The 19,433-nt window shown below is 42.3% G+C and overlaps 3 protein-coding genes and 1 non-coding gene across 4 annotated transcripts in view; 1 reads left to right on the forward strand and 3 right to left on the reverse strand.

Annotated features, from left to right (window-relative positions):
• Positions 1-292: 292 nt before the first annotated feature.
• acat2 (acetyl-CoA acetyltransferase 2) lies at positions 293-5,077 on the forward strand. Its single transcript, XM_071479415.1, has 9 exons — positions 293-432; positions 1,540-1,674; positions 1,849-2,030; positions 2,865-2,982; positions 3,080-3,223; positions 3,333-3,455; positions 3,576-3,730; positions 3,820-3,930; positions 4,118-5,077. The coding sequence occupies exons 1-9, from the start codon at positions 384-386 to the stop codon at positions 4,286-4,288; spliced, it is 1,188 nt and encodes a 395-aa protein (XP_071335516.1). The 5' UTR covers positions 293-383; the 3' UTR covers positions 4,289-5,077.
• A 47-nt stretch (positions 5,078-5,124) lies between these two features.
• Positions 5,125-9,902, reverse strand: tcp1 (t-complex 1). Its single transcript, XM_071479412.1, has 12 exons — positions 9,750-9,902; positions 9,194-9,279; positions 8,974-9,102; positions 8,510-8,607; positions 8,294-8,404; positions 7,870-8,051; positions 7,422-7,548; positions 6,839-7,014; positions 6,559-6,682; positions 6,159-6,351; positions 5,864-6,027; positions 5,125-5,565 (listed from the first exon to the last, which is right to left on the reverse strand). The coding sequence occupies exons 1-12, from the start codon at positions 9,820-9,822 to the stop codon at positions 5,352-5,354; spliced, it is 1,677 nt and encodes a 558-aa protein (XP_071335513.1). The 5' UTR covers positions 9,823-9,902; the 3' UTR covers positions 5,125-5,351.
• On the reverse strand, positions 9,378-9,516 carry LOC139622244 (small nucleolar RNA SNORA29). The gene has a single exon (XR_011691177.1). It is a non-coding gene; the product is annotated as a small nucleolar RNA SNORA29 (small nucleolar RNA).
• A 3,282-nt stretch (positions 9,903-13,184) lies between the features above and the next one.
• Positions 13,185-19,433, reverse strand: part of LOC139622189 (pleckstrin homology domain-containing family G member 1) — a 32,947-nt gene continuing 26,698 nt past the window's right edge. The window contains exons 8-17 of the mRNA XM_071479417.1: positions 18,960-19,142; positions 18,758-18,853; positions 18,274-18,360; positions 17,808-17,841; positions 17,544-17,636; positions 17,386-17,447; positions 17,083-17,274; positions 16,863-16,982; positions 14,900-16,754; positions 13,185-14,564 (exon numbers count right to left, since the gene is read on the reverse strand). Of these exons, the coding sequence (XP_071335518.1) occupies positions 13,564-14,564; positions 14,900-16,754; positions 16,863-16,982; positions 17,083-17,274; positions 17,386-17,447; positions 17,544-17,636; positions 17,808-17,841; positions 18,274-18,360; positions 18,758-18,853; positions 18,960-19,142 (3,723 nt within the window). The 3' untranslated portion in view covers positions 13,185-13,563. The remainder of the gene's footprint in view (positions 14,565-14,899; positions 16,755-16,862; positions 16,983-17,082; positions 17,275-17,385; positions 17,448-17,543; positions 17,637-17,807; positions 17,842-18,273; positions 18,361-18,757; positions 18,854-18,959; positions 19,143-19,433) is intronic.

The raw sequence follows: 19,433 nt of genomic DNA on the forward strand, positions 1-19,433 counted from the left end.
AGTGGCACAGTAAATAAATACAGTTTATTTGGAATGAATATTTCTATATAGACCAGTATGTATGCGTGCTGACTAATTTAATTCAGCATAATGTGGAAAAATAGTATAAAATAAGCAATAAATGCAAAGAGTATGTGGTACACTGTGTACGTTTATATGACGTAAAATGGGAGGTGACATTTTATGAATGGAGCATCTCCTCCGCGACACATGGTGGCGCTGTGGCGCGTTTCCCCACCAGCCACAGTCGGGCCAGAACCGGCGGCAGGGCGGAGCTGACGGGCAGGCGGTGTCAACAGTGCACGGGGAGCAGGGTGCAGTGTGGACGAAGGGGAGCAGCACTCCGAAGCAGGGACTCAAACACCAACCAGCCACGCATCGACATGAACACCGAGCCCGTTGTCATCGTCTCTGCTGCGCGGACACCAATTGGTAAAGTGAAATGCTCCTGAAGAACCAGACTCGTTCATTTTGTAGTTTGCAGCTCTAACATTGCTACTTCACCGGGGCTACACTGCACTGTCGCCGAGCTGCTCAGGAAGTTATTTCTTTCTTTCACTGCGAACGTCTCATTGTTGCTATCTGAACCTTCACTGCTGAATCTGTCTCTTTGTAATTAAGTAAAGTGGTTAATGTCATTCAGTTAAATACGCCGAGTGTTGCGGAGCTCTGATTGGTTCGCTCCTGTGTCCGGAGTATTTTGTGGCCGGTGATTGGCTGGGTGGCCATAGTGCCACGGCGCATGATCCACTTACCATTGGCTAAAATTGGCCTTCAGTGATGGCCAGAAACAGAAACAGGTTTTCACCATAGACTGTATATAAATGAGTTTGCCTTGGTTTTATGATGCATAACAGACAGAAATATACAAAAATAGAAATTTACAATTTCTTTAATCAAAAAGGAAACAATCATTAGTGGCAGCCCTAAATCAGTTTCTTATTTAATCAGTGAAATATGGGGGAAAAAAGTAATATTTTAATAATGATATATATATCTTATAATATAATATAATATAATATAATCATATCACAATAATGCGTCATCACTTTTAAAAGTTGGAAAACCCACATTTTTTCTTGATAATGATAATGTTGAAGAATTGTGGCAGCAACTGTGCTACAAGTGAGGTTATTCAATAATGTTGGAGGATGAGATGAATATTTGCTGTCATCATGTTTCAACAGACTATGAAACAGATGCCTCGCTGTGAACTGTGATTAGAAATATGAATGATGGCAATATGCAGATCAGTGTCAGTATCGCTGGCGATTACTATTCTTTTAATCAACTAAAAACCAACACTAACAAAGCAATACTTTGAGGAAACATTCTTTTAAATAATGTCCTTAAAATCTTTCTCTTGGCACAGCCTTTGATTCAGTAAAACAAGTAGTTTTTTTTTTTTTTTTAACCTAAAAATGCAGCACAACTCTGCTCCATGTAAAAAGGAGGTTGAATGGAGGTTGTAGTAGCAATGGGGTTGATGTTCCTGATCATGTCCTCATACATTTATATCTTCCTCCCATTTTTCCACAGGGTCCTTGAACGGTGCTCTGTCCACAGTGCCTGTGCATGACCTGTGTTCAGTGGTGATCAAGGACGTTCTGAATCGGGCTGCGGTGAAGCCAGAAGAGGTCTCTGAGGTTATCATGGGACACGTCCTAACAGCGGGTAGATAGAAGTCTGCTTATGTGTGGCAGAGGTCCCATATTCATGTGTCATGTTACAAGTTGTGTTGGGCAATGTCGGCTCGATCTGACCTCCTCTTTTGCAATGTGTTTCACTTGTTTGTCCTTCAAACCGACTTTCTCTTACTGGTGCTGACCTTCTTTGTATTTCCTTCAGGTAGCGGTCAGAACCCGGCACGACAGGCCAGTGTTGGGGCAGGCATCCCCTACCCTGTCCCGGCGTGGAGCTGCCAGATGGTGTGTGGCTCTGGCCTGAAGGCCGTGTGTCTGGGAGCTCAGTCCATCCAGTCAGGAGAGTCAACTGTGGTGGTGGCGGGGGGCATGGAGAGCATGAGCAGGGTACGTTACATGGCAAAGGGTGTGATATGAAATTATGAAATTTAAAAACAGATGGATAAAGGAGTTTCTCGGTGTGGAACCTCATTTTTTTTTTTTTTTTTTTTTAGGTACAGACTGAAATGTGTCTGTAACACTGAATATTGACAGATGTCAAATCAGCGTTAAAGATCTGGCCAGATTCATAATCTTATCTACTCATTAATTGACCAGATAGAGCCTGATGAAGTACGAAATGTGTCAGTTTTAGACTCTATATACTTAGTCAGTGTTCTTGTATGTTTTCTCATGTTTGCAGAACGTTTAATATTTGGGTTCTCAAATGTTAAATGTTTGGTAGAGTAAAAAAAAAATAATATTGTTTTGGTGACTCTACCAAAAGTTACTGAATTGGCATTAATATTTAAAAAAAAAAATCAAATGACACCCAGCCCTAGGTGTAACTACAGCAGTTCTGAAGCGTCTCTCTATCATTTTCATTGTCAATTTAATCTGTCAGCTGTTTTCTGGATGAATTGTTTTGTTCAGGGAAAATGAGAAAATAGTGGAAAATGCCTGTTACAGTTTCCCACAGCACAAGGTGACGTCTTCAAATGTCTTGTTTCCTCTCAAAGATGTTCACTTCAAAAGCAAGAAATCTTTAGCATTAATCTTAAGTATTTGGCATTTTTGAATCAAAATGCCCAAAAGCATTATTCAGTTATCTAAATATTTGATAATTGATTGACTAATTGTTTCAGCTTTTTTAAAAAAAAAGTGTCCCTGGGTGAATGTCTATGGCTGGAGGCATATCCTTGATGGCAGGAGGTCTTCACCGTGTTTTCTTTGACGCCTCAGGCTCCTCACACACTGCAAATGAGAGCAGGAGTGAAGATGGGCGATGCCTCGCTGCAGGACTCGATGGTGGCTGACGGCCTCACAGACGCCTTTCACGGCTACCACATGGGCATCACAGGTCTGGATCTGTTTGGTATTATCACGCAGCAGCCAGTGGTTTATGTTGTACGGTGACATTGTGTTCATCTTTTTTTTTTTTTTTTTTTTTTAATCAGCGGAGAATGTGGCGAAGCAGTGGGGCGTCGGTCGAGAGGAGCAGGACCGGTTTGCTGTCCAGTCCCAGAACAAAACAGAGGCTGCGCAGAAAGCAGGACATTTTGACCAGGAGATCGTCCCCGTCATGGTGCCATCCAGAAAAGGCAAGAAGTAGTTTAAGGATTTATAATTCAAGTTATCCTTGTATTTTAGAAAAATTGTCTCATCTGTCCTCGGTGTGTATGCACTGTAATATTTCTCTCACCCCTGCAGGTCCAGTGGAGGTGAAGGTGGATGAGTTTCCTCGCCACGGCAGCAACATGGACAGCATGTCCAAACTCAGACCCTGCTTCATCAAGGACAGCAGCGGCACTGTCACGGCTGGAAACGCCTCAGGTTTGAGACGTACATTGAGACGGTGTCAGTGAGATGTCTGCATATGACTGACTCTGTTATCTCAATTCATGATTAACATTATAAGGATGCGTAAAGCTGCTTTTATCTTTCTTGCTGTAGGTATAAATGACGGAGCGGCAGCAACTGTCTTAATGAGCCAGTCGGAGGCTGGGAAACGCGGCATTAAACCAATGGCCAGAATCGTATCTTGGGCTCAAGCTGGTCTTGACCCGTCTATCATGGGAACCGGACCAATACCCGCCATTAGGAAAGCGGTGAGTCAGCAGCAATTTAATGTAACACAGCCTGAAAAAGAAAAGTTCATTAGTTTTTAATTTTCATTTATCGTCATTGTCTGTGATAGGTTGAGAAAGCAGGCTGGCAGCTGGACCAGGTGGACTTATTTGAGATCAATGAAGCATTTGCTGCCCAGTCCATTGCTGTGGTCAAAGAGCTTGGCCTGAATGTAGACAAGGTAATTCATTTTAAGTTTTCATCTTTATCCCACAAACCACCATACAGCTAGTGTTGTTTTTTTTTTTTTAAACTCCAGTTCATTTAAAAACCACACTTAACTGTTTTTAAAAATATTACATTAATGCATGGAGTCATCTGGCAGATTTACATAACACTGACCACTAACCTTTTTGTCTTTTCCTCAGGTGAATGTGAGTGGCGGTGCCATTTCTCTGGGCCATCCCATCGGTATGTCTGGCTGCAGAGTGCTGGTGACTCTGCTGCACGCACTCCAGAGGACTGGAGGACATAAGGGAGTGGCATCCCTCTGCATCGGAGGAGGGATGGGCATCGCCATGTGCGTGGAGAGGGTGTGAGATGAATATCTGATGCTGCTTTATGGATTGCACTCAATCTAATTTTATTTTTAAGGATAAGGGATTCTGAAATTCATTGTTTACACTGCAGGGTATGTTATGAAACGGTAACGGTATAAAGTCATGACTACATGTTGAATAGCTCGCCATTCACACTGTGAACTTCACTTGAATTTGAACTTTCTCAGGTTCTAGCTGTGAAGCATGTGGCTTAATGGTAGAGGGCTACAAGTCTAAATGATAATCTAGTCTGTAATGACAGCTTAGCAAACAAACAGTATCTTAAACTTGCTCTTACAACTTGGTGTTAGATGTGCTAAATAGACACCATACTCCAGTCAGTAGTTGTTAACAAGAAGTTGATAAAGATTTTATGTTTTTCTTTTAAACCAGCTGCTTTCAGTTGCCTACATAACTGATAAAGTGACACACTAAAACTAGAGACAAAGCTTTAGATCCCAGTATATTCAGGCTTTTGAGGAAATGCAATTTTCTCTTAAGTATAATTTTTAACTTGTGTAATTTATTGATAATTTTAATAAGCATGTAATAGATTTTGCCTGCTCTGAAAACCTGATACTGATCAACATTCCAATAAATTCCAACGAGGAATTGGACATTCTTCCTCTGATCAATTGTGCAGACAGCAGTCTTGAGACAGATAAGTGCCATAAGGTTAAGTGTGTTAGCCTTCTCTAACCTAGTGCTTCCTGTACATGGTAACCATGTTTGTGTAAATGTTTTCTGTAATCCAGCTCTTCAATATATAAATAAATTGAAAGTCAAAAACTTTTTTGAAAAGTCATATCAAATCAACAATAACCACAACTGGCCAATTTGAATTAACAAATCAACAGTCATTTACAACCATTGGAGCTTTATTAAGTGTCCGAAAAAACCAAAACAAATCACTTACAGTTCCTCTGGAAGCAAGACCCCATGGGAGAGGGAGTGGGAGAACAGTAAACAGGCAAAGTGCACGGCCTACACTAGAGCAACAGCCATGAAGAGCTCCTTATGTATAAATACAGACGTTGAACCTATCGGGACAAATTGTAGCCTTTCAACCCTCCAGAGATCCTGATTCCACGGCATCCCTGTACGACTGCCCACCTTCCTTCTGCTCTGGGAACAATTTGATGAGGTCGTCAATGCGGAGGATGGTGATGGCAGCCTCAGTGGCGAACTTGAGGCTCTTTGTCTTAACCATGGTGGGCTCATACACACCAGCTTGACGGTTGTCTCTTGGCTTGCCATTCACCAGGTCCAGACCAATCCTATAGGATACAGAAAATGGTCATATATGCTTGTTCAAATCTTTTGCCTTTAGTTTCACACGAGACAGTAAAGAGAAGTTGATGTTAGGCCAGTTACTTTTTATTATGGATTCATTTACTTTACTTTTTTGATTTATCAATTATTTGGTTCACAGAACAGTGAAAAAAAATCAAATCTATCACCTTCCTAGAGCCTGATGTGACTTCCTCAAATTACTTATTTTGTCTGACCAACACTCCAAAACCAAAACGTACATTACAGTATCCTGACTAGTGTGGCAATGCAAAAACAACTCACCACTTGAGATTCTTGCGTTCAGGATTAACTTGAGCCTCATTGTGGAAGGCGCGAAGCTTGGCCACAAGATCAGTGGAGTCCTGTGCTGCATTCACAGCCAGCGTCTTGGGGATGACAAGGAGAGACCGAGCAAACTCAGCAATGGCCAACTGCTCTCGGGAACCCTGTAGAAACAAAAGTGATGAGTAAAATTTCAGCTTGGAGGATTTACTGGTTTACAACCCTTCACTTTGCTCATGACAGCCCCAGATGGATGCATCTGTGACAAAACAATTTTCCACAGCAAATAGCTCACCATGCTGGTAGCATAGTTCTCCAGGTAGATTGACAGAGCTGCTTCCACAGCGCCTCCCCCTGGTACTACAGACTTTGACTCCAGCACCCTCTTGACCACACACAGAGCATCATGCAGCGAACGCTCCATCTCGTCACACATGAAGTCGTTGGCCCCACGGAGAATGATGGAGGATGATGTGCGTGCTTTGGTACTGAGAAGATAAAAAGTTAGGGGAAAACAGAACCAGCACAGTTAAAATGTGTCAGACCGTACAAACTAACTGTTTAGCATTTAGTGCACAAGGTTTTCACATCTGCTCCCATGAACATAGATGAGATCGCCATCCCATTCAGCATTGTTTTACAACCAACGTTACAAAAGCAAGAGCACAACAGACTTAAATAGTTGCAGTTCTTACTTCTTGACGAGGATGAGCTCGTCATCACAGATGCGCTCCTGCACAACCTCCTCAGCCTGGCCGAGCATAGTGGCCTCAAACGTCTCCTCTCCCTCCAGGTTGGTCAGAGACGGGCACATAGTGGCTGAGAATTTAAAAAAAAAAAAAAAAAACAGTCAACAACTGCTGATGGTGATGCGCCCAAGCACATAGCATGACTAAGATGATAAAAAATGTGGAGATGTAAAGACCAGTGATGTAGAAGCCTTAAATACAAAACTACAGCATGCTCTCTTCTTACCTCCTGTTGCCTTGGCGATACGTTTGAGGTCCCTCTTAAGAACTCTTCTCACTGCCATGGCTCCTACATCCACAAAGTACTTAAGACACATGTCATCAATGCCACCAGTGGTCAGGATAACGTTTGCGCCTGCTGCCAAAATCTTCTGGATTCTCTCCTTGGTGATATCAGATTCCCTGAAGTAACAAAATATTATTTCAGTCTCACCGATATTCAGGATCACAAATCAAACAATACAACATCTACATAGTACTTATCAATTTTAAAAGTCTGCAAAACAAATAGAGATTATGCCATCTTATAATATATTAAAATAAACAACTTTAACTGTGTTCAATATTGTAACCAAACTGAGATTAAATCATCTTGTACACAAAGATATTATAGGAACATTGTCCAGTCCACAATAGTGGTACAACAACTCAGAGAGAAGCTGCTGCCTTGACTTGTGGCTGCTTATGTTTTCTCCCACGCGTATCACTGTGCAAACTATTGAGTGAGCATCACAGCAAATTTAAATGGGAAAAATTTTTTAAATGTGCATTTGTGAGAAAGTAAAACAGAAAAATATTCCATTATTTACCTTTGTCTGATCTGGTCAAGCTTCTCTGGGTCATTGATAACGACTTGGACTCCCATTTTCATTTTGGTTTTCTGCAGGCTGAAGTCCAGGCAAGCAATCTTGGCATTAACAACACGCTTTACCATACCTTTGGACAAACAGAAAACAGCATGTTCAATAGCCTGTAACTGAAGAGTAACTAAAATTGATTTAAAAAAAAAAAAACAGGATGGGGACAAGAATCATATAAGTAACAACACATGGCCTCATTTCAACTGTCTGGCCAGAGAAGAGGTGCCACAGTTTATGAACTACTGCGGCTACAGTCCTTCCAAAGCCAGCATACTGTCTCCCACGCGTATCACTGCATACACCACCAGGCAAGACATAGCAGCAAATTTAAATGGGAGTTCAATCAGCTGCAACTGTATGTGCAGCATTACAATTTCAGGCTTTGTAACAAACGCACCTTGTGAGCCAACTGTGCAGTTCAGTGCATATCCATTAACCAAGAAGCTCTCTTTCTGGCTGCGGCCATGGGCTTTCAGCACGTTGACAGAGTTGATGGGATATTTGGCTACCCCTTTGCTGTCCACAAACTTCACAGCCAAGGCAGCATCCACCACCATGTTAGCAAAGAAGTCTGCATCACTGAAGGCTCAGGAGTCAAGGTAAATAAGGACAGCAGAGAAGAATTTCACATGCAAAAAAACGTAATTCTTGTCAATTAAAATTACGCTCATTGCCCACAAACTCAACCACACATATCTGTGAAAAGAGCAAATGACCCAACCTTAAAATGGGATGCACTTATCAATTATAATAGCCACCGACTCTGGGGGATGAGTTGCAACAAAACATGTTTACATTGCCTCGTAGCAAAGTAAGGATACACTCCAATGATTTTGGAGGACATGGAGGTCTTTGCTGCGTTGATGAGGCACTCTCTGCCCAGGTCATCTGTTCCAATAGTGAGATTCTCATTAATGTAGCGCACTGCCTCCCTAAAGATGGGGGGAAAAAAACAAGGTTGCATGTCAGAAAACCTAAACAGGTTGAATGAAAACACTGGGAGACTGCCAGATTGGTTCTAAATATTAGCATCTTACTTGCAAGCCAGACGATATCCACTGATGACTGATGTGGGGTGAATCTTCTGCTTCACCAGCTCATCTGCACTCTTTAGCAACTCTGCGGCAAGAATTACCTACAAGAATATCACACGGCATACTTTGTGAGAAACAATTCAGAGTATGACCAGTTCCCTCGATCAATAAAAATCTGAGTTATGGACTTCACACTGTACCATCATTTCATTAGGGGATGGCAGAAATGAGGCTGCACAACCCCTTCAGACACTGACGGACAGTTCATCTTTCCTGTTAGCATAGCCACACATCCGTAGTAAGAAGCAGATGCATGGTACTAAAACAGGATATTATATACATTGTAACTAAGTACTCTGGGTACAGCTAGAGATAAAGTAAAGTCTACAAAGCATCCTCATTTTCCTGCTGTGGTATGAAGTAGCAGTCTATTTCTATAGGTCAGAGCAGCTGTTGCCCTTACTCACCACAGACGTGGTCCCATCTCCGACCTCCTTGTCCTGCAGGTCAGCCAGTTCACACAGGACCTTGGCAGCTGGGTGCTCCACCTCCAGCAGCTTCAGGATGGTTGCTCCATCATTGGTGATGGTCACGTCCTATCAAAAACCATGGACACAACTGATGAACACCTGAAAGGCTTTAATGTTTATTATAAAAGGTGTAGAGACTGCTGAATGCAATGCTCACCCCGATGTCGTCCACCAGCATCTTGTCGAGGCCAACGGGTCCGAGGGAGCTCTTGACGATGTTGGCGATGGATGCTGCGGCCATGACTGAGAAGAAAAGAAGGAAGCTGCTACTAACTGTACGTTTTTAGAAAGCTGGTACATCCTTTAACATGTCTGGCCTAACTTTTAGCACCACTTCTAGCATTGCAATATTCTGTCACTTCATTAAGTGGGGTGCACAGTCAGCTGGCCACACCTTCAGATCATGACAGTGTCTTTTCTATCCCATTAGCATAGCCGTCCATTCATAGCGGTGCGAATGAAAGGTACTAAAATGGGACTGGCAAAATGTAACAAATGTTGCTGGCGTTAGGAGCACATTAACTGTGCTTTGCAGGATCTCACCAGAAACGCAGCAGAGGCTTCAAGTCAACGTTAATTTTCGTTAGCGTTAGCATTAGCCACACGTGTGTTCAGTGCAGTAAATGAATTAGTTTTCCTGTCAAGCGTTAGAAACGCACAGAGAAGACGTTAGCTTTACCCGAAACGCCAAACAAAGCAGCACGATAACTCACCATTTTGAGTGCGAACAGATTCGCCACTTGTTCTCTGGCCGAGCACATTTAACGGACCCTCTAGTAGCGACATTTTGGACCACCACGCAACCGAGAAGAAAGGAAGCGGCGCAGTGCACTATGGGTAAACCGGTATTAACCAGAAGGTTCGAGAAGAAAGTTTATTTTTTTTAAAAACCCGGACCATAAACTATGTTCGCTTTTGATTACGTAAAAGAGCTCAATATCAAATTTATAATTAAGTTTCCCGTCAACCAGTTCCCTTATCAAATTAGAAAATAACGTTTTATTACGTTGTACTCATAAACTACATTTCCCAGAATGCCACCAAACGACTGTGCCGCCGGCTCCTTCTTCTTCTTGGTTCTGTGGATGAGTTATAATTTATGGTGGTCTGTGCCCGCGCGTCCTCTGCTGCAGAATTTACTGCGACGATACAGAGCTACAATAACGATGTTTCATAAAATATGATGCACTGTTATATTGTAATCAACCATTAATAAACCATAAAATTAGAGCTGAGGTGATTCATTTAATAGTTAACCAACAGAATATGTAATGTATTTTTTATGCAACATGCCAAACATTTCATGCTCCCAGCTTTTAAGATGTGAGATTCTGCCGCTTTATATGTCTTAAATTACAGTTAACTGAATAATTTTGTAATTTAGACTGTTGGTGTTGGTAATTGTGATCAACTTTTCTCACAATTATTCTATTATTAAGTGTTGCATACCAAACATACCAAACAATCAATCGTATAATTAAGAAAAGCATCAGCAGATTACGCTAATGAAAATTGTCATTAGTTGCAGCCCTATATAAAGTAGTTAAAATTAGCTGCTTACATATTATTGCATGAGTAATAATGATCTAATGATGAATCAGTCACAGGGGCCATTTTTCTGCGAGGAATTCTTTTACTTTTGAGTACATTTTCCTGATTACACTTATAAAGTTTTACTTTAGTAACATTTTCAATGCAGGACTTTTACTAGTAATCATGTATTTTTAGAGTGGTATTATTACCTCTTCAACCCGTTGCTTTTCACAAGTATCAGCTACCACTAGAATCAACAAGAAATTGCAGTTCAGAAATGTCAAAGATGTATTTGAGGTAATGTGTTGGCATAAAATAGTTTCTCCCTTAGAGAGCTCTGACAAGACAACTGTAAATGTCCTTTTCAGTAGAATTTTTGGTCACAATTCTTCAAACAAATTTTAACTCTCAAATTTAGAATAAAAAAAAAAAAATCTCGTATCGGTCTGGCTTCACTCCTTATTATTGAGGATAATGATGATTTTTTTGTTTTTTGTATGTGCGTATATATATATATATATATATATATATTTTTTTTTAGCAAAATGTAATAATCGCTTGGCCACCAAGCATTTTGTTGAAACCTGAATGGTGTGGTGTTATCCATATTATATTATACACAAGAATAGAAACCGATATCCTCATCATGTGATAAAAACAAAGACCTCTCAGAATTGATCATTTTTTGTTAACAACCACTGAGCATGTTCTCATAGCAAATGCTTATATAATCAAATGATGATTATCATCAGGTATTTTATTTTCCTACTTTCAGGCTCGTTGCTTGTACTGGATGTCTCAGTTCCTCTTGAAATGGTAAGCAGTGAATAGTTCACACTTTTGAATGGTTTGCAATGTGCAAATTCAATGTGATGACATTTTTATTCAATGAAAACACCAAGATGAGTTTAATCTGAATTTATTTCCTCCAATACATTGTTTGTTGAGCAATGACAACTAGGCAGTTAAAAAAATACAGTACATTTAACTTAAACATTAAAGCATTATAAAGCATACCTATGGCATACAAGAATAACTTTCCTAAAATGTACATCTTTACAAAGTGTTTACAAATAAAATGTAAAAAAGACAGAAAAGTGCAAAAAAGAGTCAATGAAGACTGACGATCCCCACCAGTGAAAGAGGATATAAATGTACAAAAACAAAACAAAACAAAACAAAAACAACAAAAACAAAACATACTTCATATTCTTAACTTGGGTTGATGCACATTTCCTGATATGAACAGTAGGCCATGATATTGTGCTTTTCAACTTTTCACGTGTTGTAGTAATTTTGGAACTTGTGATTAAGCAGTGCGTGATAGAAAATGAAATGCCATTTCTGAAAATATTCACAGTATCCGATTCAAATTTTGTGAGTGCCCTTAAAAGAGAATAAAACCATCTTTTAATAAATATATTTGACTTTCATTTACAACCTGTCTGTGGCTTGAAGTAATGGCAATAATGGGCAATAACATAGGGACGCTTTCAAATAAATAGGACACATTTGGTGATCTTTCTAAAGAAATTAAGTCGTTTCAACAAGTGTGTGGTAAATACTGGATGTGCTTAAAGGGAAGAGAAAACACTCGTGTTGTATGAATCTTATTGAAGTGATTGACAACTCTTTTACTGAGACTTTCTTTCTGTGAGAGTGGATGCAATATCAGTAGTGTGACAGTTGGGAGTGTCCCATAACGTAAACAAAGTAAACAAACAGTTGACTATCCATTTGAATAAAAAAAAAAAAAAATACACCATATACAGTACTGTAGTTTTTTAACTAACTCTCCTTAATGCTCTCTTCCGTGGTCCCTCTAGAAAACAAAGGTTAAACTTAGTATGATTTAAAAAAAAACATCATCCACTTGTTGAGATGCACATTTCACTCCATCGATTAAACGTAAAAACATATCTGATTTGCTCACAGATTCAAAATAAATATGAAGTCCTACTGTTTCTTATAGATTATCTAAAATATCAGCATCCTCTCTTGATTTTAAAGCACGATACCCTATTCATGACAGAGGTGGTAGTCAGAGTGAAATGGAATAAGTTCAAATAGACTTCCTGGTCTAAGTCTAGTTATACTTAACCTATTGGATCTTGTAATAGTCAACATGTTCTCTTTACAGTTGCATCCTTTTTGTTACAGTTATTGCTAAAAAGCTGTTAAAAGTGACAAACTAGCCTGAGTAGCAAATGTGACAACTGCAAATTTGAACTGCACATTTGTAAAGCTGCTTATTCAGAACTGCTTGATAGTGTAAGCACAATTAAAAACACTAGCCACCACTGTGGTTCATTTCTCCTATACAGGTTTAACTAGTGTTGAAAATGCAGTTAAAATAACCTTAAGAGTAAATTAAAAGACCTCACGACTCAAGAGGTATTCTTGACAGTTAACATCCACCAAAGGTCATCTAAATTTTTGATGCTTGTACTTCGGTTTGAGATGTTGGGCACAGAAAACACAGTTATCCTGAACTACTGTATCTGTACAACAGTTTATTGGCACGAGTCCTCCTCCCATCTCCACAAGGCTAAATGTGTTAAAAGTCCTTTGTATATTAAACCCATCCAGTCATACTGAATGCCTTTACAAAGAACTGTTAACTTCCCCACCAGATCACTTCTCTTTGAAACATACATGAGAGGACTGTTTGAACCTGGAAGTGCTGAGGCAGCTCATGCATGCTTTGATGTGGCATTTTGACCATTAATAGTAACCTATCATGTGCTGTACTTTGAAGCCATGTAACAGAAAGTATAGGTATTCACAGAATTTGTTACAAATATGGATGAAATCAAAGAAATTGCTTCTGGTCTTATGTTGAGACGTGTTACGTTTAATAACGCGTAATATTTGTATTTGTTTGTGGACTATGATGTTGTATTATGTAGGGCAGTCAGTGCAAAGCAGTAGTGCCCCTTTTGTTTCTATATGCTGTATATCAATATATATATTTGGCTTTTAGTTGTCGTGGCTTCAGGCAAAGCTGCTGGAGCTCAGACACTGAAACTTCTCCCTCAGAGACTGGACAATGTTGGGGTGGCTCTGCTGCGGCTCGCTCCACAGGTATTTCTCCAAATTCTCACGATCCAGAGACCTCAGCGAGTCGCAGGAGCGCACCGGGGTGCTCGGCAGACTCTGGGACTGGACAAGACCTCGATTTGAAGCTGCTGAGCTGCCATTTCTCTGCGCCAACCTGTTGGGCTCCTGTTCGCTCTCATCCTCTGAGCGGATCTCTACATAGTCATCGTCATCTTCCCCATTGTCCTTGAAGTTGGCCAGGTAGTTCTGTGTGGCTGTGAGTATGCTCAGTGCAGATGCCCGATTCAAGACCACCACCTGTTGACCGTCGTGTAAGGTGAGGTCTGAGTGTCCCTGGGTAGACCGCTCTGGGAGGCTACTCTGCCGTCCAACCCGGCCCAGACTAGGGCCATGGAGTCTATCTGTGGATCGATCCACAGTGGGTCCGTCACATTTGAGTCCAGACTGGTTGTTCTTCTCCTGCTCCTGGCTTCCCGCAGAGCTGACTGACTGACAATGACCGGATGATGAAGACTTTGAGGAGGGCAAAGATGGAGCATTGAAGGACGGATGTCTCTTAATAGAACTGTACACATGCTCCTCTTTCTCGCTTGGCGTCGACATGCATGAACTCCATCTCTGGGAAGGTGGGTCGGTTGGAGAGGGAGGGAAAGTCTTGAGAGAAGGGTTGGAGCAGGCAGAGGTTAGTCTACGCTGTGGGGTGGAAGACGCTCGAGCATCCCCCACCTCGCTGGCTGAGGAGACAAAACTGGCAAGCTCTCCATTGCTATACGTGGAGTGGAGCCAGTCCTCCTCCAGGGAGGTCTCAGGCATGGACGGGGAGGATGGCAGCCCTGGATGATGGGTGAAGTGTGGGGTAGCAGAGGTCTGACCAGCAGGAGAATCCTTAAACATTACCTGATCATATAGCTGGGAGTACTCTGCTATTCTTGCACCTGAGGGGGGAAAACAGAGGAAGAAAAAAAGGTGAGAGTACGGTATAAGTGCTGAGAGGATCTCCAGAGTTGGGTAATAATTTTCTGTGGGTTCATTACTTTTCACATTACACAGTCATTATAATAATACTGATTATAACTACTTTAAATATATATAAAAAAGTTTAGTCTTAAAAGATCACTGCTCAGCATTGGCAGATGCCCTTAGTTTGGGTATTGGAATTGGTATTGGTAAAGGGGGTTAGGGTTGGTTAGATTGATACATCCCTAGTTGTGGGTATCAACAATACTAGAGTCACAAACTATTGTTCTGAGAGCTAAATGATTCGAGTTACCTATGGCTGCGCCCCCTTGTTTCTTCTCCTCTAAGATGGCTGCCAGGTCTTTCTGCTTCTTCTCAGCTCTGGCCCGACTACATGAGTCTCCAGGGTCCATGCTTCTCATGCGCAGCAGCTGGTTGGCTTTCTTGATCTTCTGGCTGTACTGCCGTGCCATCAGGAACACCCTGCTCTTTGTTTTGTCCATCATTTCCAGTGGGAAGTCCACAGACTCACCCAGCAGGAGAGAAGAGGCGGCCAGGGGGGAGTCCAGACCTGCCAGCTCCCCTGGAAACAAACTATGAAGGTCTTTGAGAGGATGCTCTTTCTGAGGGGTGTTTCGTTGAGGAAGCTCCACAAGATCCTCGTCCTCTAGGCGGAAGCTGCCGCTGCTGAGGCGAGCCAGTCTGTTACGGATGCTCTTCACTGTACCTGGGGGGGGCTCTGGGGTCACAGGAACGGGGTGTGATGTGGGAGCAGGGCTGTGGGGTTCTTCGTCCGTGGTGCTTTCACTTTGAAGATCAGGGAGGTTGATGACTGGAATGGTGAATGATGGTGTGGATGTGATGGGTGGGGGTTTAGGCTGATGTGCTGGGGGGCTCTTGGTTGGAGGGGTGGCTGCTTGGAGACTAGTAACAGGGGGGATCTTTTTAGGGCTGTTTTTGACTGATGAGGCCTTTTTAGGAGACTCACTGGCACTTACAGGGAAGGCGGCAGGAAGTCGATCAGCTTTCTTTTCATTGTTCTTGATGTAGTTTTCTAAGTCGTTCCAAATCTCATCGACCTGCTCTGACATCTTATCCCCCTTCTGTGAGCGCTGGGAGAAGGTCTCAGAAGCAGATGAGGAAGAATAATCTGGTTCAGAGGAACATGGACCTCGATGGGAAGTGTCTGGTGCTTCATCGTCTCCAAAGTGGAGGCTCTCCTCAGATACAAACCCTCTAAGACTTTCAGTGAGGTCTTGTTCAGAGGCCAGCAAACTGTCCCTCTCTTGCTTGAGTTTATTATCTTCATTCCCTTCTTTAAGCTCTTTTGATGGTGGTTCCCTGAAACAGATGGTGTCGTAGATGTTCTCCTCCACTATTTTAAGCTCACATGTCCCAATCTGCCTCCCGTCCTGCGTGGAGGACCGATTGCTCTCAGAGGAACTGTTGGGTTCGATCAAAGGCTCTGAGACCCTTGAAACCTCATTTAGTACCCTTGCTGTCTGACCCTGGGAACCCTTTGCATCTGTGCATGTGTCTTTCCGTGACTGGCTTTCCTCCAGGTCTCTCCTGATGAGGCCCATGCTCTTTAGGTCCTCATAGCTGATATTGTCATATACATTTTCAATATCGTCTATCGTCAGCTGCTCAGCTGAGGATGATCCAGATATGTCATTGCTGGATGATTCAGTGTGGATCACTTCCAGGTTGCTGTGACCTGCCTGGTCATCATCAGGGCTCTGGAGAGCCTCTGTGGCCTTCTCCCCTGCGCTGCTCGCCCTCCGCAGGACTCTGCTCCCATTGGGTGGGGGGTCAATTTGCACTGCGGGCACCTGTTCGACGTGCCAGCTGCAGGGGCGAGCTGTCCTGGGCGAGGAGGAAGCCTCTGATCTCTCTGAGGGCACCTCTGGCTCTGGTCCACTGGGCTCTGTGGGAACAAACATCTGGTAGATGTCCTCATCCTCATCATCAGGCTGCATGGTTCTCTGGCGGGTGGGGAACATGGCCCTACGAGCCCGATGGTCGGCCCAGATGTTCCTCACTGAATGGTCACTTTCTGTGACTATTACAGAGGGAATAGGAGAGTCTGGGGGTTCCTCTGTCACGTTAGGTGTCCTGAGGAGTGGCGGGTGGTGACTACCTTCCCTCACCAGGGATTCTCTCGCTTTCTGAAAGGACAACAAAAGAAATAAGTTGTTTTGCATATGGTTGAAGCAGTGCAAAACCATCAAGATAGAAGTAGATGATATTACTGTGGTGTATTTATTAATAAGTACCTGTAGGTCTGAAGCACTCATGTTGAAGGCTTTCCACTGTTCTATACTATCAACAGATGCCTGAGGGTTCAGCCTCTTCCTACTGCTTCTACCAGGGACTCGCAGCCTCTTTCCACCTCCCTGAATGCAAAGTTTACACATTAACAACATGTTTAAAGGACAGGGGTTGAAGGGGTTGCATATGTAATCAATATCACTCATTGGACGGCTTTAAACTCACCAGACCACTGTCATCCTCGTCGTCGGCATCCTGCTGATGTGGCTCCTCTCCTTCCTCTCTGTCACTGTGGTCATAGTGATCGCCGGGGTCCAGAGATTCTTGTGATTGGTTGATGAGGCTGCGGCTGCGACCGATTGTGCCCAGAGCCAGCTGGGACACTGGAGAGAGCAGGGTGGCACCCAGACTCGTTCGCTGCACAGGAGGACAATTTCAAGAGTTTGATTAGATCATTTCTGTGAGTGTGAGTGTGTGTACTCGTGCTCCTCGAGCTGAAAATGTTCAACATCTCTGGTTACTTCGCACCTTTTCACCGTCTGTGTTTGCAGCATTCTGCTTGGCATTCTTCAGTAACTTGGATAGAGGTTCTGGGAAGACAAACAAATAGATTCATGATGAACTCTTAAAGTTCAGCCTTGTAACATGTGCAATTTCTAAAATGGGGTAAATTTATAATTTCTCACCTTTCCTGCGTCCTCTACGAGGAGTCGGGCCTTCCTTGGTTTGAGGGGAATCCTTCTTGTCACCATCAGGGCTGTAATGAAATCCGGGGTGATCTGGAGAAATGACAGAAAAAGTGTCACACAACAATTACATGGTGATTAAGATATGTTAAATATTTAACTTATGACAAAAGAACATAACATTAAAATATTTAGTAGAATTTGACTTATTTATAGAATATTTATCAATTTCCCAACATTAACGTCATGTAAATTGGCACTTACGCATTGCATCCATTTCCAAAATGGCTTGCTTGGCCTAGAATTGTATAATAAAATGAGGGTAAGTTCAAGTTAGATCATGGTTTAACATAAAGTTTGACACTAGGTGGCGCCATATCACAGACTTAACAGTTTTGCTCAAGTTTGACACTTAACAAGCAGCCCCTTTATTTAATAACAGTGAACTTTCTCAGTGACCTTCACCACTGGAGAGAAATCATCAGTTTCCACTTACACATGTGCAAAGGCAGAAAAGGAGACAGAAAAGTGATTGTGTTTGAATGAAAATAAGTGAGTGTCAGAAATCAGAGCACATGAAAGGAAAGTTAGGAGAAAAAGCAGGAATTAGGAAAGATGGAAAAAGGAGGTAGGCAAGAGGGAGTGACATTTTCAACACATCCCACTCCAAGTCTGTGTTTACGCCATCAGTGAACAGAGAGGGAGCTGTCAGGAGACGAGGTGCTCTCACCTTGGCAGGGATTTTGGCAGGATGGTTTTCAAGTATAAGTCTCTTGAGGTGTAAGATCCACATGCGCTTGTCTTGTTGTGATTTGGCCTGGGGGGCAGAGCGCATCAGAGACATCACAGAGATGATAATGTCAGACATGCACTTTAAAAGGCAGTTGAGAGGGCTGGGGTAAGCCCTTGAAAAACACTGAACATGGCATTCTTACATCACACACATTATCTTTTCTTTTTCAGTGCTTGTCCACAGTGGTTAGGTAACAACAATGGCCCCCATTAGCCTCTAAACACTCAACATGTCTGAGCAGCTCACTGAGGTTAGCCTGGATGTTCTACAAAACAATCAGACACCTGCAAATAATCGTCACACTTTCTGACTGCCCTCTTGCACAATGCTGCTGGTGGCAACGGTTTAAAACATGTAATTACATTCACAAAGTGTCTCACTTTTGCTATGACACGTGCTTTCTTATGCAGTGTTGCTGTACCTGGACTGTGTGCTGCAGTTTGGGGTTCTTGTAGTGAAACACACTGAAACTCAGTGGTTCTTTAGGAATAACTTCCACCAGCATCAGGTTACAGCACTGCAACAGACAGGTAGGAAGTCATGTTAAAACCGTTACTGAGCAGAAACATTTGTATTCTTAGTGTCTCTTTGGGACAGGTAGGGGTCTGAGCAGCATGACTGACCAGGATGTGAGCCTTGTACGTGTAGGTTTCTTCTCGTTTCTTGGTAATCAGCAGAAGCTTGTCAAACAGGAAGAGAGTTCTCTCGTTCTTGGCTCGCTGCAGACGAAACGTTCCTTCAAGAACCAGCTCTCCATAGCCAATCAGATCAGGGCCTTTCCAGTTGGTCAGCTGGCTCTGGATTTCCTGAAGTGAGCACAGGAATACATAAAGAGTGAGGGGAGTTGAATAATTTTGTTTATTTTAACGTGAACAGGCAAAACGATTGCACAATAGCAATAAAAATGTTATCTTATAAAAATAAATCTTCTGTTACAAAAATAAACATTTGACCTACAGCACCTAAAAAGGAAGCTCAAGTGATCTGGTGCAGTAAACAAAGATACAGAAAATAAGTGAAAAAGAGTGTAATAGTGAATAAAAGTGTTCATGTGCATGAGTCCAAGTGTTAAAAGATTAGTGGTAATAAAGTTAACT

This window comes from Trachinotus anak, unplaced genomic scaffold, assembly GCF_046630095.1.
Source record: "Trachinotus anak isolate AG129_WGS33_773 ecotype Australia unplaced genomic scaffold, CSIRO_AGI_Tana_v1 ptg000005l, whole genome shotgun sequence".
Lineage (NCBI taxonomy): Eukaryota > Metazoa > Chordata > Actinopteri > Carangiformes > Carangidae > Trachinotus > Trachinotus anak.

Excerpts from the sequence above, each read along its gene's own strand:
- tcp1 (XM_071479412.1), bottom strand. The coding sequence starts at position 9,822 with ATGTCGCTACTAGAGGGTCCGTTAAATGTGCTCGGCCAGAGAACAAGT. Across the intron at positions 9,103-9,193 it reads TGCTGGTGGACGACATCGGG|GACGTGACCATCACCAATGA; the intron begins GTGAGCATTGCA and ends GGTTTTTGATAG. Across the intron at positions 8,052-8,293 it reads TCCTCCAAAATCATTGGAGT|TGATGCAGACTTCTTTGCTA; the intron begins GTATCCTTACTT and ends CTGAGCCTTCAG.
- acat2 (XM_071479415.1), top strand. The coding sequence starts at position 384 with ATGAACACCGAGCCCGTTGTCATCGTCTCTGCTGCGCGGACACCAATT. Across the intron at positions 3,456-3,575 it reads CACGGCTGGAAACGCCTCAG|GTATAAATGACGGAGCGGCA; the intron begins GTTTGAGACGTA and ends TTCTTGCTGTAG. Across the intron at positions 3,731-3,819 it reads TACCCGCCATTAGGAAAGCG|GTTGAGAAAGCAGGCTGGCA; the intron begins GTGAGTCAGCAG and ends TGTCTGTGATAG.